General features: G+C 37.9%; 1 protein-coding gene across 27 annotated transcripts in view; it reads right to left on the bottom strand.

The window, feature by feature from the left end:
- The window catches only part of LRRFIP2 (LRR binding FLII interacting protein 2), a 105,399-nt gene that overhangs the window by 81,290 nt on the left and 9,299 nt on the right, over positions 1–14,810 (bottom strand). For all 27 annotated transcript variants that reach the window (XM_045436601.1, XM_045436600.1, XM_045436610.1 and 24 more), the window contains one exon: positions 3,260–3,403. In XM_045436601.1, the coding sequence (XP_045292557.1) occupies positions 3,260–3,349 (90 nt within the window). In that variant the 5' untranslated portion in view covers positions 3,350–3,403. The remainder of the gene's footprint in view (positions 1–3,259; positions 3,404–14,810) is intronic.

Genomic DNA, 14,810 nt, shown 5'->3' with positions numbered 1-14,810 from the left:
TTCTCCCCAGAGTTCCCTGACTTGGGATCAACTGAGGAGCAAAGAAACCTGAGCAAATAGTAAGCAGGAGGAAAAAGAGATTATTTTTCTGTATTTATGGCATTCCCTGTCTACTGCAAAAAGCAATTTGAAGTGAGAAAAGAAAAATTAAACACTTAAAATTTAACTATAAAAAAAAAGGATTAAGCTATTGTCCTCTTTAAAAATGATAAGGGTTCTGTTCATTTTTATTTCTTCCTAACTTCAGGCATGGTGTGTGTGTGTGTGTGTGTGTGTGTGTGTGTGTGTGTGAGTGAAAGGAGAAAATAAGGATTAAGGACTATCTGCGAGTGTCAACCAAGCAATGTATGAATGGACAATTAAGAATTGGCTATGAAAACTGTAAAGGAAAGAAAAATAACCATAAGGAATATATGAAAGAATTGTTAAAACTGCCGAACTTCTAAAGTTTTCAAACCACTACATCACACATTGGGCACCCATGCAAATAAAAGTCGTCAATTTAGTAAAAACTGTCCCTTTCACGTTGAAGGCTAAGATCAGCTTTTTGACCAGATTATTGGAGATGGTATATTCATATTGAGAGCTCTGAAAACAGAAACATAAACTAGAAATACTGGCCTTTTAAACCCTTTTATAGTAATAACTTTTATTATTATACTATAATTTATCATTTAATAATCGGATTAAATTTGTTATTGCATAGCAAAATAATAATATACAGGGAGGAAAACAACCTGGAAGTATAAAAAACTGACCATCCAAGTGTATTTTGGTTCACGGTCCCCAAACCTGACTAGCCATCAAAATCCTCTGGGAGGAAGTGTGTGTGTAGGTGTTTGTGCATACCCATACGTGCACACACACTTAAACACAGGTTTCTGAGCTCAACCCCCACAGATTCAGATTCGCAAGCACAGGTAAGGCCTGGGAATCTGAACGCTGAAAAATCTCCCTGAGTCTGGCAATCAAAAATGTTTTAGAACACCTATCTTACTACATTTTTTTTTACAAAAAAAAGACTCTTTTACCTGTATTCTCGCTTTCAATTATGACATTAATAAGCAACAAAATAGCCACTGCAAGCCTAACACTATGCTAAAGGTTTACATGCTTTATTTCCTTTAATCGCCACAACAGCCTTATAATACAGGAAGACAATACTGTTCCCATTTTACAGATGAGGGAACTGAAATCCATAGTAGCTACTTAACAAAATTACTCAACCAGCAACTAGCAGGGCCAGAATTAAAAGCCACACTTACAACTCTCCAAAGCCTGCCTATTCTGGAAGAGTATGGTACAGTAGAATGAACAATGGCTTTACAGAGCTGAATTTGAGCCCCAGGTCTCATACCTTGTAGACATTCATCTCAGCTTCGTCTGTTTCCTTGTCTGTAAATAAGGCTAATAACAATACCTATCCTACCTAACACACAAAGTTATTATGAGAATCAAGATGTGCAAGTACTTTCAAAATCATGAAAAGTTACAGAAAACAAACTGGGGGAGTTGGAGAATATTGAGTAACAGTATAGCATAGCGAGTGTTTGAATGCTCAGACCTTGGAACCAGACTTCATGTGTTTGAACCCAAGCTCTGCTGAGGAAAAATATTTAACTCTTCTGTGAGATGGTTTCTTTATCTGTTAAGATGGAGATAATAAAACCAATCTCAGAATTTTGTGAAGATTAAATGAATTAATGCAGTTTGAATGCTTACAATAGTATTTGTCACATAGTAAGTATGCAAGTGTTAAATGTTTAAAGGCACCCACTTTTGCAAATGAAGTGTCACATCCAAAAAAAAAGAGTTGAAACATTTAGTAAAATACAGACAAGCCTAGAAGGTGCTCACATTTGCTTTCCTTATAGAAATCTGGATAAATCTCTCCAATTTGGGAGGTAAACATTTTGAGTAGTTTCAGTCTTCAACTAAAACTATGTGGCTCCCAAAATGCCTCATTTTTGCAAATACTTAACATCGCTATAACTCCTTTTCATTCCATTTTCAAGTATCTTTTACCCTTTTATCTGAAAATAGCTCACTTGATTTTTTTGAGAGAGAAAGAGAGGGGGCGCAAGTGAATGAGGGGCAGAAAAGAGGAGAGAGGGAGAGAGACAGAGAGAGAGACAGAGAGAGAGAGAGAAGCAGGGCTCACCCAGTTTGGGGCTCAGGCTCACCCGATGTGGGGCTTGAACTCACGAACTGTGAGATCATGACCTGAACCAAAGTCAGATGCTTAACGACTGAGCTACCCAGGCACCCCTCACTTGAGTTTTTTTAAATATCACAATTTTGTCAACCGTTTTTAGATCACTTTTGTCTTTGCCTCAAACATCGTTCTACAGAATTTGACTTCTAACTCAAAAGCTAACTGAGTAGCTGACCAGAGGAAAAAGTTAACAAAGAGCTGGATCAAAAAGAGACCGTATAATATGTCAAAAGGAAACAGCACTAGCCCTAAATGAGCTATTTACTAAGAATAACAAAGAGGAAGTGGTGAGGGCCTAATCCTCACAAAAAGAATATAATTTAATAATGCTCTACCCAATTCTCGTGCCAGATTAGTTTACCGTCAGGTCTGCAGCTGCAGACAGAGTCAGAGTCTGAAACAAAGTTGGCACCTCACTAAGAAATCACAGCTGGGAGTTATCTTAAATTTCCAATATGCAACAGGAAATGCTGCCAGTGATTCAATAGGTGACAGCCCTTTCCATTTGTTTCTTTCTCCTAAGTTGTCAACAAACCAAAACAAAAATGCTGCAGAAGCTCTGGTACTAGCTAAAAGTTAAACATAAAAATTCCAATGCAGTATTTCAAAACCCGGCTAAAGCAACTGAATCTGAGCAGACACCAAATCAGGATTGTTTCCGTCCACATTTATACAGTGCCTCCTGGAATATGTTAACGGTACAGCCCATGAGCGTTTCTATGATACAGCTGTCAGATTTGCCACATTCTAATTACGTTAAGTTTCAATACTGAAGGTTAATTACAAATTTCAAAACATTCCAACAGGTACCTCAAAGTAATCTGCAACAAATAAAAGGAAAAACTAATTTCAGGTAAGAGGAACAGCCAAATAAAGAGACGGTAACTGTATTTCGCTCCAACCCATCATTTCGAGGCCACATACAACATCTCACAGTAAGCATTCTGAAATTAGCTCAGTTAACGAGAAAGTCTACCGAGATCTAGCCCCCACCCCCCGGCTTTTACAAAGACTCAGTGTTGGGAGGGGGTTTTCCAGACACACCTCTCTGGCAATGTTACTCAAAGCTTCATCTTCTGCAGAAAATCGGTCTTTTACAGGCGTCCTTTTCCTTCCAGAACCAGGCGTTCCCATGTTGTCTTCTTAACAGTTCCTTAACTGTGAAACGTGATTTCACTGTTTTCAGCCCTGAAATAAACAGACACAGAATAACTTAGGATGTTTCTCTTTGTATCACTTTAAAGCTCCTTTATACATTTGCTTTTAGAAATGTGAAGTTATATTTCTGTATTTAATTTACATGTAAATTAGTCACCAAATACTTTTTCCCACTATCAAATTATGCCAATACCTGGGTGGCGCAGTCGGTTAAGCGTCCGACTTCAGCCAGGTCACGATCTCGCGGCCCGTGAGTTCGAGCCCCGCGTCAGGCTCTGGGCTGATGGCTCAGAGCCTGGAGCCTGTTTCCGATTCTGTGTCTCCCTCTCTCTCTGCCCCTCCCCCGTTCATGCTCTGTCTCTCTCTGTCCCAAAAATAAAATAAACGTTGAAAAAAAAAAAAAAAAAAACATATTATGCCAATAAATTTTAGAATACTTAAATTTATACTTTTTTACCATACTACTCACGGCAACCTACTAGAATGTGTGGTAATATTAGCCTCAGAAAACTGCGGTCAGTAGTAATTCTTATCAGTATACAGTATACTTATCAGTATAAAATTAATACAGGTATTTCTAAAACTTATTCCCACTCCAGAGCAAAAAAAAAAAAAAATTTCAGAAAAGTCATTCAGTCTAAAGCTCTGAAAGAACATATCAAGAAATTTTAGTATAGAACTTTAAACTTACAAAGGTAAGTCGGCTGTTTAATGTAATTTGAGAAACAATTCCAATTAAACTATTACCACGTAAAAGAACAAATGAAGGCTTATTATTCTGCAATTAACAATAACTAACACTGTCCACAAAACAAGTATCTGAGTGCCTGTCACTGCCAGGTACTGTGGAAAGTGCCAAAGATACAGTGACAAATTAAACTGACTCAGGCCAATGATTAAGAATGTATCTGTGGATCTATTATTATTGTGGTTATTATGAAAGAGACCTGTTTTTACAAAAGAGAAGAAAAATTCATCTGCCAGGATTAAATAATAAGGATAATAAAGATCATCTAACCTTCCAAACACATGGTATTTGAAATTAAAGATTCCCATGAGAAAAAGCATCCCCGTTTGCATGACCTCCCTCTCTCCTATACACATTCCTGAGAAGTACGGCTCATTTAGTAAAATACTCATTAACTTAAAAAATTTTTTTTCCTAGCTTTAACAAAATAAACTGACAAAATTTCATTACACCGTGAGTCACAAAGGAATTCTCGTGTAAGTCTGTCCCAGTAGAATAAACTATATAAAACTCCAAGTGACTTTAATGTGTTGGAATTTACTTGGTTCAGGCAAACTAAAATAGAACTTCATCAATTCACTCTTCTAAAAAAAGTCGTCTCCAATGAAAATTCAGGCCATTCCCCTCTTATCTGACACCATTTCTTATTCCCACATAGCTAGCATGCTATGTTTGTCAATCAAAATGAAGACGGATGATAATTCATTACTCTGCCACAGAAAATCTATCTGGGCACGATAAGCAATGGAAACAAAGAGAAAGAATGTAGGCCTGAAACCAGCAGCTGATAAGTCCCAGCCACAAATCGAGACAATTTCTGAAAAGCTCGGTGCTGGTTTTTCAGAAGCCTCCCATCATCCTCATGCTCAGCATCATTTTAAAGACCATACACCTTAATAGTAACAATGCACAAATACTAGTCACCTACTGAGAAAAAAAGCAGCAGGTAACGCTTTTCAAAGACAGGAGTGACAATTTAACCGATGCACAGTGCTATCACCCAGTATCCGTCCTTCAGCTAGCTATCCAAGGGCACATTCAAAGACAATTCACAGAAACAGGAGACAAAAACAGGCATTTTCTAATTCCAGGAACATAAAAATAATTACAGAAGAAATTAAGATTTTATCAAGAGTTTAACAGCGGTTTCATTAGAAGGAAAAGAATTATGGCTGTGCTTTTTCTTCCTCTTTTTGATTCTCTAGCATTCCACCAACATCAGGGAGAGATGCACTTAAAAAAAGTAATAAAAACACTCAGGTCCAAGGCTCAAAGAAGAAAGTGGCCCCAAAGTGGATCACACCCAAGTTAGGCCCCATACACCACACAGCTGACACACACTATCTGAAGCCACTGCTGGAGACACTCTTTTGAATGTATTTATTTTTCCTCTTTTTCCATAACCCATTTCCTTCTTTCTCAACAAACACTGCCCTAGACCTCAGACCTGTCAGGATATTCCTAGCACACAGATTTACATAAAGAATTATCTTTTCTTAAAAATGCTCCAAACGAAACTGTCCCAACAGGCTCCGGGCTAGCCAGCCCGGCAAGAAAGATGACAAGAAAAAAGAAACACAGGATAAACGGGAAATGGGAACAACTTCTGGTCTTCTTGTCCTTCTTGTCTTATCTATAGGGGGTATCTAGTTTCAATGACTCATTGGTCAGGTCCTATCACCATTTTCAGGTGCACATGAGGCAGATCAACCATTACCTATGTCAAAAAGCAATCTAACGTTTTTGAAAGAATTACACGATTTGTACTCTGTAGGCAGACATCCTCACTAATACTAGAAAGGGTAAAGCTTTTCAGCTCCTATGCAATCTATCTTCAAAATGACAAAAATAAGGATACAGACTCAAAAGGTGATCTCAAACAGACTATTTCCAGTTTCTGATCCTGAAGGACTTTCAGTAAATTTCTATCGCAAGGTTTCCTCAAGTCCACATTCTTCAGGAGCCATATTCATCTCTTCCAGCTTTTCCTTAATGGTATCAACCAAACCAAGAGCTAAACCTTTACATCCACCGCCAAAAACAAAACTGCCCACATTTTTGTCAAGTCCGTTACCCAACGTGAAGCTGATTTTTCTCCAGCTGCTTTTGTCATTAAGGATCTGCTACCTAAGGGAAAGTAGGGAAGTACCTTCAAGGATGTTGTGAAACCTAAACCTTCCAAAACAGATCAACAAGGCTTTCTCTTCTCCAATGAGCTTCACATGCAATCGATTTCTGAAAAATAGGCATTATGCCACATGAAGTGACACTTAAATCATGATACTGTTCACTTTTGTGCGAACAGAACAGGGATGTAGTATCAGTACGTCACATTCTAAATATAGCCCACTTAGTTCTGTCTGGATCCCAATAGTTGCAGTTCCTTTATATCTGAGTACTTCATCCTGGGGAACTCAAAATATTGGCATAGGTCTTTGTGTCAGGGTCCTCACTACAGTTAACGCCAGTCTGTGCAATAAAACATTTGCTAGTTATTCAGCAAATCCCAGCAGCTGGAATGGCACTTGAACTAAAGACGGATGTGAGCACAGCTGTTGCTACTGGACTAAATTTAAAGAGAGAGGATCTGAGTTCAACGGCTACCCTGCCCTTTCCCGTGCCTGAGCCTTGGTTTCTTCACTCACGGCACAGACAGATCAACCATCCACCTATCCAACACGGTGAAGGGGAGGCTCAAGTGAGTTCAGACAAATGCGAACACTCAATAAACTCATAAAGCACTCCATAAATGTTTCAAGCGTCTTAAATTATCTCTTTACACATTTAGCTTATGAAGTAGACAAAGGGGCAATCCTTGCCTTTCTTTACATGTTCATATGCTTAACTAAACAAAAACACCCTCAAGTTATTTCCTCCAGCATGCATTATGTGGTATCATTAACAATGTTAAGAATATTTGCTGAAGCATGGAACAATCTAGAAAAATAGAAACACCTTAAATTATAATCATTATACTATGTAGCACTTTTATGTAATAAAAAAATTTTTAAAGAAAAAAATTTTAAGGTGTTTTGTGGTATTCAAAGTCTTATTTTTGAAAATCCAAATGAATACACAAGTTTTAGAAGTATGGCCTTATGATGGGAGTTAGTGCCCTTATGAGAACACAAATGACTTAGAACTAGAGGTCATTTAATGATGGTTCACTTAAGATCTTTCAATGTAAATTTTACCTCAAAAGAAAAATTCCTCTCAACAAACACTAAACTCTAGTTAATAAGACACATGGTAAATATTTAGGGTTGAAGCGAGTGATATCTGCTGCTTATTTTGAAATGCATCCACGCTCCCAAAAAAAGATGTAACAATAAATAGAGGAATGGATAAAGGATAGTAGGAGATAAAGTATAATCAAGTATTAGTAGTGGAATCCAGGTAGTAATCACAGTACAGAAGAATACCAATAGTTATGTATACATTAGAAAGATTACAGGCAAAGGAGAGTGGCTCCATTGCTGGCTAGAAGAGAAAGAAAGGAAGAGGGAAAGGCAGGGGAGGAGCAAAGCGGCAGCAGAGGGAGGTAGGGAAGGAGGTAGGGAGGCATGAGGGAAGGTAGGCAGGTAGGCAAGAGGAAAGAATTAACAGTTAAAGACATCAACCCTGCAAATATCTAGATGAGATTCACAAAATGAATAAATCATTAACAGAACCTACGGAAAGAATAGCCTCATCTAGAAATTGAGGCTAAGTATAAAATGAAAATATGGGGGGCGCCTGGGTGGCTCAGTCAGTTGAGCGTCTGACTTCAGTTCAGGTCATGATCTCAAGGTTTCTGAGTTTGAACCCCACGTCTGGCTCTGTGCCGACAGCTTGACTCGGGAGCCTTCTTCAGATTCTGTGGCCCTCTCTCTTTGCCCCTCCCCCGCTCACGCCCTATCTCAAGAATAAACAAACGTTAAAAAAGAAAGATGGAAAGAAGGAAAGAAAATATGCATATATGAGGCAAAATTGGAAGACCTGGCAGAACATGAAAGGTAGATGTTAAACACAAACTAAATCTCAGGAGAATATTAAAACCTAGAATGGTTAAATTAAGCTTACATTTTACAAAATACAATGCTTATTATATTTCTTATATTTTATATTTCCATGAGAACCTGTATAATCACATCTCCAACTTCCACATTCAGTAGTCCTAAGAACTAACAAAAATTTAAAGTCTCCTATTTTGAATACATACTGCTCACATACACCCAAAACAACTGCAAATCTTTCATTTCCTACTTTCATAAAGACATACAGTGGTTGCACTTCCTTCCTTGCTAACCATGTTTAAATAAATTAGCTCTAATGGGCTGTATGTTTGACATGATTTACAATACTATTTTCATCAACTGTGCAGAACCCATATTAGGAAGATGTGCTCTTAACCAACAACTGTGTTCTCAGTATGCCCTGAGAAGTAAACCATTTTCTAGTATCAAATTCTCTCCTTTTCCTATGCCTTTTAAAAAGTATGTCAGTGTGTCTACTCAAAAAAAAAAAAAAAAAAAAAAAACCACCCCAGAAATGTTATGTATAGACATACACTCAGAGGATGAAAGGAAGGGAGAGAAAATTACATATTGCTGAGGACAGGTCAGACTTAAAAGCATGCCACAAAGCAGAACAGAAAAAAACAAAAAACAAAGTATTAGGGAGAATAACAGAACCTTAGGCAGCAAAAAACAAAGATAAAACCAAACACTAGGAAGATATAGGGAAGCATGCAGTAAAGATGTGATTTTTTTCTAATGTTTATTTATTTATTTTGACAGAGAATGTGAGCGAGCAGGGGAGGGGCAGAGAGAGAGGGAGAGAATCCCAAGCAGGCTCTGCACTGCCAGCACAGAGCTCGATGGAGGCTTTATCTCACAAAACCTGACACTCAACCAACTGAGCCAGCCAGGCGCCCCCCACATATCCTTTCCTAATGGTGTTCTCTGAAGCACAAAAGCTTTTATTTTGAGGAAGTCAATTTACCTATTTTTTCTTTTGTTGTTTCATTCAATTTGATGTCATTCTTAAAAAAGCACTGCCTACCCAAATATCTCAATGACGTATTCCTACGTTTTCTTCTCAGAGTTGTACAATTTTAGCTCTTACTTTTATGTCTATGATCCATTTAGAGTTAATTTTTACATATGGTATGAGGCATATGGTACCAACACTATTCTTTTGCCTGTGGATGTCAACTTGTTCCAGTACCATTTGTTGAAAAGACTATTCTTTCTGCAACTGAATGGTCTTGGCAGCCTTGTCAAAAACCAACTGACCCCAAAAGTAAGGGTTTGTGCGTGGACCCTCCATTCTATTCCATTGATCTATCTATATCCATATCAACATAAACATCCTTCTGTCAGTATCATGCTGTCTTGATTGCTGTAGCTTTGCTACAGTTTTATTTTTTATCTTTTAATGTTTGTTTATTTTTGAGAGAGAAAGCAAACACAAGCAGGGGAGGAGCAGAGAGAAAGAGGGACAATGGATCCAAAACGGGCTCTGAGCTGTAAGCCCATAGCCTGATGCGGGGCTTGAACTCATGAATCATGAGATCACGACCTGAGCTGAAGTCAGATGCTCAACCGACTGAGCCACCCAGGCATCCCTACAGTAAGTTTTAAAACTGGGACGAGTGAGTCAACTTTGTTCTTCTTAAGATTCTGGTGCCTTATATTTCCAAATAAATTTTAGGATTAACATGTCACTTTAAAAAAAAGAAAAGCAGCTGGGATTTTGATAGGGATTACATTAAATCCATAGTTCACTTTGGGAAATATTACCATCTTAACAATATTAAGATTCCAATCAATTAACATGGGATTTATTCAGACCTTTAATTCTATTCTATGTTTTGTGATTTTCAATGAGTAATTCTCATACTTCTTTTATTAAATTTATTCCTATATCACAGAGGTCACTTTAAAGCTCAAATAGACATAAAAGTTTCTATAAAATGTAAAATGCTATGGAAATATGTGATATCGCCGACACTAAAAAACAAAATAAAATCACAATAGGCAAAAGAGAAGGTAGTGAAGTATAGAATTCAGAAGTATATCCCATGGCTAAGGTTAATCTTCATTGAGCCACAGGTGGGTGAGGGAATTGCATATTTTCAAACACAAATATAATCCAACACTACATCTATATACTTAGTAGGAAGGCATTTTTCACTATTTCTAATTTACTAGACATGTAGCAACAATAAAAGGAACTGGAAATCCTTTTCCTAAACTATACAAGTGTGTGTTTTCTTTGTGGAGCAGATAGAATTATTACTGAAATACTTCTTCCGTCAAAAGAAATGAAAATCAAAACCAACATGATAGAAGTGTGCTAACTAACCTGCGTTACTGATAATACAATAGATGGGGCCAAAATTAAGCCCCAAAGGAGAAAAGAACTTAAATTAGCCTTAGACCTTTCTAATTCTAATTCTAATTCATCACTAAGATGAATTCTATTGACAATACTTATATTAACTATATTCTAATTCTAATTCTAATTCATCACTAAGATGAATTCTATTGCCAATACTTATACTACCTATATTCTAATAAAAAAAGTAAAGGGGCGTCTGGGTGGCGCAGTCGGTTAAGCGTCCGACTTCAGCCAGGTCACGATCTCGCGGTCCGTGAGTTCGAGCCCCGCGTCGGGCTCTGGGCTGATGGCTCGGAGCCTGGAGCCTGTTTCCGATTCTGTGTCTCCCTCTCTCTCTGCCCCTCCCCCGTTCATGCTCTGTCTCTCTCTGTCCCAAAAATAAATAAACGTTGAAAAAAAAAGTTTAAAAAAAAAAAAAAAGTAAAATTTAAAACATAGTGCAAGAGGAAAAATTACTTATCAAAAATTGATAAATATGATCATTTTAATTTCTTTTTAGTAAAACCACACACAAAACTGAAAATGACCCAAATTGACAGCAATAGCTTTAAGTCAAGGCCAATCAACATGATGTAATAAATTGTGGTAGTAGAAAACTCATGGAAAGGAAGCAAAGACAAGGGCATATTTTGATATTATGTCCATAAGGTACAAAAAGATAACAAAACTATATATACGGTATGACTGCAAATATGTAAAACCTCATACACACGAATAATGAAGAACATAGGCAATATGTATAAAACAGAATTTTCCTTTTTTCATAAGCTTTATATATTGTGAAAAAACACTTTATCAAAAAAATGATTTAAATTAAAAGCTACAATTATGGGCTAATTCATAGTATGAAAATATAAACTTAAAGGACTAACCAACTTTGAAATTATATTAATAAACTGATAAAGAGTTAAGATTTATTTAATCTGTCAGAGCAACTGCAAAGTAAGACTATAAAAATTTATGTTGGTCATCTCTGGTAAAACTATAATTTTCTAACAGATTTCCCAGTAACCATCACTTTTATAGGCATAATGAAATTCTAAGTAAGTGGGAAACACATTGCTAATTTTAAATAGAATGAGCACCACTGGATTAACTTTGAAAATTAAAAATCTGACTTGCATCAAGTCAAAATTAGAACAAAGAAGCAAGCATTAATTCCTCTAAAGTCCTGGGGAAAAGCACTAATTTTTAAGCCTACAACTTTTATTATCAAAGCAAAATCCTTTGAAATTTTCAGCTTTTCCTGAAGACCTTTATTCTATGAACGCTTCTACCCATGTAGCTCACTGCGTGGAAAATACAACAGTAGTGACTTGAGATGCTGTTGGAGTAGAAAGGGAGAGGCCAACATCTCTCTTGAGCCATGTTGGTCAGGTTTGTATAGCTTAAACCTGTCTTACAAAGGGCAAAGTAATGCCCTGAAATGGTAGGCAACACACCAATCAGGCCCATAAAAGGGAGAAGTCAACAAGATATCATGCAACGTAAGTTCAATGTTCACAAGGGAAGGATTAGACAAGAGAGCCGAGCTGACAGTACAGCCGCGAGTCGCCAATTCACGTGCCATTCCAGTCTAAAGCCACATGCCACGAGCTCCACCTTACATTCACGACTTCTGCTCCAAGAAGACCTCACGTTAACACTTGGGTGGCTCCTCTGTATACAAATTAAGAGAAACTGACCCTTCCTCCTCCCACAGAAACTTCCCCAGAAGTTACGGACATGAGACGTCAGATTCAAAGGGTCTACAGAATGCTCAACACAAGTCCTGAGTCAATACCAAGGTGTTTCGTAGTGAATTACCACAGTGAATTTCAAACACCGAAGACAAGGATGATTTGACAAGCTTCCGTGGGTGGGAAAATAAGGTTACACAGAAAGGATTAACAATCAGAATGGCTTTAAACCCTAAAAAGTAATTCTGGAAACAAGAAGACAATAGACTGACGCCTTCAAACTTCTGAAGGAAAACTGCAGACAACCTGCAAGTAGCCTATGCCAGTCAAACCATTCTATTCTCACACGTGACGATTAAAGGCCTTTTCAGACATGCAAGGTCTCAAAAACTTACCTCTTTGATATCCTTTGTCAATAAGCTACTAGAAGATATGCTTCATAAAAGAAAAGAGAAACTCAAAGGAGCAGTCTATTCCACAGTCACGCAGGGACTTACACACCTTCCACTGCTTCCCAACTCACAACTCACACAGACGTGAGTGAGACATGCACTTGAACTGTATTAAAGAAGGTTAGGCTATCCTAACAGACAGAACAACGTGGTAGAGCTAATCCACTTTTCAAAATTAAACCACACATTGATTAGAAATACATGTATGGAGGGGAGAACGGGACTGCAGAGTTGGACGGGGAATGGTCCCAAGAAGAGTGATTAATTAACATGTAAAATGGTATTGTGATTGCCTGGAGCGGAAGGCGTGCATTACAGAATACATACAGGAACTCCTGGGATAATTATAATGCCATTTCTTGACCTAGGCAGCGAGACACAGATGCTCATTGTATTGTTCTTCCTCAAACTGTATTTTTGTTTTATATTTTTCTGTATTTCAAAAACTATCTTATTCAAAAGAAATTAGATAGGATGAGGCATTTGAAAAATCTCCTGGAGGGGTGTTTGGGTGGCTCAGTCAGCTAAGCACCCCACTCTTGATTTTGGTTCAGTCATGAATCTCATAGTTCATGAGATTGAGCCCCACGTTGGGCTCTGAGCTGACAGCAATGAGTCTGCTTGGGATTTTCTCTCCCTCTCTGTCTTTCTCTCTTTCTTTCTCTCTCTCCCTCTTTCTTTCTCTCTCTATCCCTCCCCAGCTCAGGCAAGTACCCGTGCTCTCTGTCTCTCTCTCTCAAAATAAATAAATAAACAAACAAACAAACATTAAAAAAAATCTGTTGGAGCACTTGGGAAAAGTAAGGTGAACAGAAAACTAAGCCAAAAAAAAAAAAGGGAAAACCCCTGGAAACCCTCCTGGAAAAAACTGAAAGTTAAACAAGAAAGAAAACAATCATGGTAGAAAACCTGGCTGAACAGTAAACAGTATTTATTTAGTTATGGTGAAAACACCAACTATTGATTTAAAATTGCAAAACTGGGATGTTGCAGAGAGGAGAAGTGGGAAGAAAATAATAAAATACAAAAGAACAATAAAACCACCAGTAATACCTCAATTGCACGCACGTTTTTCAAAGTATGTGTTACTTTGTAAGATGCTTCTTTTAACTGCATATGTATGTTTTTTAAACAAAAATGGTTTATAAAGTATGGGCTATTTTGTAATCAGCTATGGCAGACAGACTCTAAGGTGGCTCCCCACCATTACCCCCCCTCCTTCTGTTCCCATCTTTGTGCAAACACCTCCCAAAGAATGTGGCCAGGACTTGTGACTTGCTCCTAACCAACAGAATAGGACAAAGGTTATGAGATGTCATTCCCATGATTATGTCACCTTATATAAGACTAGCCGGCCAGCAGACTTGCTCTAGACTCTCCTTGATGATTTGACGACGTGGTTCTATCAGGAAACACCACAGGGCCAAGAAATTCAGGTTGCCTGTCAGAGCTGAGAGCAGCCTTCGGGAGCTGGAAGACAGCCTCCAGATAACCTTTAGTTACCTTAAAGTGACCGCTCGTGAGCAAGAAGCTTCGGTCCCAAAACCACAAAGAAATCCATTCTGCTAACCCTTCCTCGGCGAGCCTGCAAGTGGATTTTAGCATGCAAGTCTCCAGGAGAGAATCCGGCCCAGCCAACACTTTAATGGCAACCTCACAAGACCCTATGCAGAGGACTCTGCTCAGCCATGCTCAGATTCCTGCCCCATAGAGACTGTAGGATAATAAATGTGTGTTGTTTCAAGCTGCTAAATTTGTTACACTTGTTACACAACACAGAAAACAAGTGCAACAGCTTTTAAAACTCTGGATGAATAAACCCAGCAAAGGGTACAGGGATAAAAAAAATCAACACAAAAAAGCCAGTTGCATTTCTATACACTAGCTATGAACAATCCAAAAAGGAAATTAAGAAAACAATTACATTTACAATAGTATCAAAAAGAATAAAATACTTAGGGAAGAAACTTAACCAAGGAGCAAAAGACCTGTACGCTAAAAATTACAAAACGTTGCTGAAAGAAAAAAAGCGACATAAATAAATGGAGAGCCACCCTGTGTTCAAAGACTGGAAGACTTACCACTGTTAAAATGTTAACACAACCCAAAGTGATCTACAGATTCGATGTACCCTCTATCAAATCCCTGTGACATTTTCTGCAGAAATAGAAAAA

Source organism: Leopardus geoffroyi, chromosome C2 (assembly GCF_018350155.1).
Source record: "Leopardus geoffroyi isolate Oge1 chromosome C2, O.geoffroyi_Oge1_pat1.0, whole genome shotgun sequence".
Lineage (NCBI taxonomy): Eukaryota > Metazoa > Chordata > Mammalia > Carnivora > Felidae > Leopardus > Leopardus geoffroyi.
Note: the sequence above shows the minus strand (reverse complement) of the source record. Positions and strands in the feature narration are given on the sequence as shown.